General features: G+C 37.6%; 1 protein-coding gene across 1 annotated transcript in view; it reads left to right on the forward strand.

The window, feature by feature from the left end:
* zic6 (zic family member 6) overlaps positions 1-863 on the forward strand; it is a 5,385-nt gene extending 4,522 nt beyond the window's left edge. The window contains exon 3 of the mRNA XM_020591403.1: positions 850-863. Within this exon, the coding sequence (XP_020447059.1) occupies positions 850-863 (14 nt within the window). The remainder of the gene's footprint in view (positions 1-849) is intronic.
* Positions 864-3,541: the final 2,678 nt, after the last annotated feature.

A 3,541-nucleotide genomic window follows, 5' to 3' on the forward strand; every position in this document is an offset into this window, starting at 1 on the left:
GACTCTGTCCCTCCAAAGCAGTGTCATAACATCCCGACTCTCTGAGCTCCTCTTAAAGTTACTGTCTCCAACCTACAGCTGTATCTCTATTACTCTCTGTATTTTTGTGAATGTTGTATCGAATACTTTGTGACACGTCAAGGATCATCCTATTGAAATCCCGCACTGCGAAATGTGGCGAGCTTTACTTGTTGTGAGGTCTGTGTGGTTGGGTTTGGCTTGTAGCCTATCGCCACATAGCGAGTCTTTTACAAAGTGTATATGCTTAATTATTATTCTATGTGTTGCATAATTATTAAAGATATCTATCTTAAGTGAGACAAAAAAAATGACAAAGAATTTTATGGAAATCTGGGCGTTGACTCTTCTGAACTTCCAGGTTTTTATGGACAGTCAAAGGAAAAGTCTTGGTGATGAATGTAGGTGTTTTTGTTGAATGTCAACTTATCTGTAACGTATGTCGGTAGCCTGAATATACAGTCATTATTCACGTTTTTATGTGTGTCGCAACATGAAATAAGTATCTGAGAGCTCTTTCTTCAAGTAAAACTTTGAGACCTGCGTGGGCCTGAAGCATGATTTGTCTGTTATTAAAATACTGCCAGGCTCAGTGGGACTTTCTGCCCTTGATTAAGTTTTTGTTTTCGCTCCTTTTCATTACACATTCTTGTTTGTATTATATGTAGATTTCAAATTTCTGTGCAAAGTAAAGCCAGTGTGCGCATAAACCACAGTGTTCCTTATATTAAAAGCGTTTAATTAGCAAACCGTTCTGCTGCACATATGCCTACTGTATAATTAACTATGTATTCTATATTTTATTAAAGTGTCTATATTCTCTTTGATCAGGCGTCAGTGGTTAAACCCAGTCGATGCATTTTAATTGTGAACTCAAACTTTGTTTTTTTAATTTACAGTAGCACACGCTATATTTGCAGCTTTGCAAATCTGTGCAAACTTATATACGGTTTGCAATGTGGGTAGGGTTTTGTCATGTCCACAAGCTCCGTCCACGTCAGAAACTGACCGGGCCTTCGCCGCAATCGGTTTCACCGAGTTAAATTTCCCGTGAGTAAACAGTATCATGCAATTAAGAAAAATTAGTTATTCAGATTCGAGTCATATGTGTCGGTCCCTGTGCACAGCGAACAGCAGACGGACCTGTCAGAGAGCAGCTTCTTCAACTACACCGCGACTGCGCGTCTCTTTTTTGGGGATACAGGTGCATTTGACACAAGATCAAGCGCGTGGTTTCTTTCAATGAAGCGCATCCTCGATTCTTTTCCTTCCTCTTCAAGCCAATTTGTTTTTGTTTTTTTTGCTCTTGTCCTGTTAATTTGTTTTCGTATCTATTTGTCTTTCTTTCTCTCACTCAGTCACTCGAGTCTTACCTTGAAAGTAAACAAGCTGCAAACAAATCCCAAATTTATGCTGAAAAATTGTATTGTTGAAATCGGAGCCGTCCATTATTCTGCAACAGTTTTTCATGTACAAGCGGAAAACGTGTTTATTCTATTAATGTTTTTACATTCATGCATGTTTAAAATCATTTTTACTTTATAGATTTTCTGTAATTCAGTGTTCAAAACTCACAACACCACTTAGAGAGGACAGCTTTGTGTTGTTCTGTTTCATTTGGCTCTTGATAAAAGTTGGATAAAACTTCAGAAAATCTCACACAATGCTAGTAGTGAAATGTTGCCTCACATCAAGTTTTGCAGACATATTTGTTCACGTTTGCTTAGTTTTTGTACCTTCTGGAGTGTAAATTTCAACAAACACCTCTTTAGTTTAGAGAAATGAACTGCAGAAATGCCTTTTTGAAGCCTGTCTTTTTCTCCGGAGAGGCTGAATCTAGTTTTACTACTCATCTTGGTGAAGGTGATAAACTCATCTACAGTGAAATGTTATTGTCATACAGCTCATCCTTACTTTCTACCCCATGTTCCCTGAGTCAAAAACCACACCTCTGTCTAACAATATTAGGGAGAGAGGTTGGAAAACAGGGACTCGATTGACTTACACTTAACGGGATATTTAATGGTGTGTAGCCAAAGACTATATACACAGGATCTGTCCTTGTCCCACTCAGGAAAGTACTGCAAGAGGTTGATTATTATGGAGATCAAATGGGTCACAATTATGATGAATAAGGTCATGGAGACAAAAACCTTTGCTCCACTGCCAGAAGCAAAGCTTTATACTTTGTATTTATATGTATCAATGTCAATAGTTTATACCATTACACATCTGGATGCAGACTGCTATTAAATATACTAATTTGCTTTACACATATCAAGAGGAAACCAGGTCAAAAGTGCACTCATTTGCCATTTCTTTGAAATCTATAACTAGCTGTTATAAGGATGTTTTTTTTTAATTCCAGTGAGATGATTTGATGGAGGGTCAGTTGTTTGGATGGTAATAGGTGAATGTTCCAAGACTTTATTAGATGTTTTCCTCCCAATGTCAAACATATTAATACACTTTAAGGTTCTTTCAGAGTTCAGAAGACTTGAACTGTGGTGTTGGATACTATGTGTAAGACAAAATTACAAGAGGAACAGAGCCACCAAGCTGTTCGTATTATTTGTATAACAATATCTATCCTTCTCTGTTTATAAACTTTTTTTTTTAAACTTGTTTTAATTTTTTCTCATTTTTTGAGCAATACATGCAAAGTAAGCACCTACTTTTTAGATGCGTACAGTGTAAAGTATTGGTGAAAAGTTGTGATGAACTTGTTTACGCAGTTTGTGTGCTGGTTAAACGTGTGCGTTGCACATGATGCTCATAGGCAGACATCTTTAGGGAGAATCACATATTTCTGAGTCTCTCTTGACTTGATTACAGTTGATATTTTGTGTTTAGTTCTCTTTGGGCCATCTTTTCTCAAGACAATCTATGCATTTCTGTATCTGGTTTTTAATTTTGATAAAAGCTAGTTGTCTAAAACTGTTACACATGCATTTGTTAATGAGTAGTGAATATGTAAGAGGGCACTGCTTGATAAGTACTATTCAGGTTGATGAAGGTCATAATCTTCATGATGTTTAACATTTTGTGGTAAAGATGTTTCTCTTTCAGAGCTCATCTTCTGAAACCCAGCTATACGTTTCCACATTTCTAAAAATTGTTTTCTCTACAGAAAACACAATACAGGTGAGCATTTTTTTTTTTTTACCCACCAGTTGTTTGAGGACATTTAAAAGCCAGAAGGCAACAACTTCAATGGTGAATTTTTCTGTGTAACCTTTTCCTTGTACATTCTGACCATGTGGTGGTAATATTCCACAATCACTGAGCCCTGCCACACCCTTCCCCCCAGAAATCACAAGTGATTAGACCTCCGCTTCCCTGTTTGCCACTTGTCCACCGCCATCTTTCCTCTCACACTCTCTGCCTAGCAACAAGCAAAGGCGCCATTTTGGACAGGCTATAGATCAATTTAATGTAAATAAATTAATTTCACTTTGGGATCCACTGAACTGCCATCTTGCCCTCCAGGGTCACCGTTATGGGTCAACTTGAGCTGAGCCCC

The sequence above is a fragment of the Monopterus albus genome, unplaced genomic scaffold (genome assembly GCF_001952655.1).
Source record: "Monopterus albus unplaced genomic scaffold, M_albus_1.0 scaffold2.1, whole genome shotgun sequence".
NCBI lineage: Eukaryota > Metazoa > Chordata > Actinopteri > Synbranchiformes > Synbranchidae > Monopterus > Monopterus albus.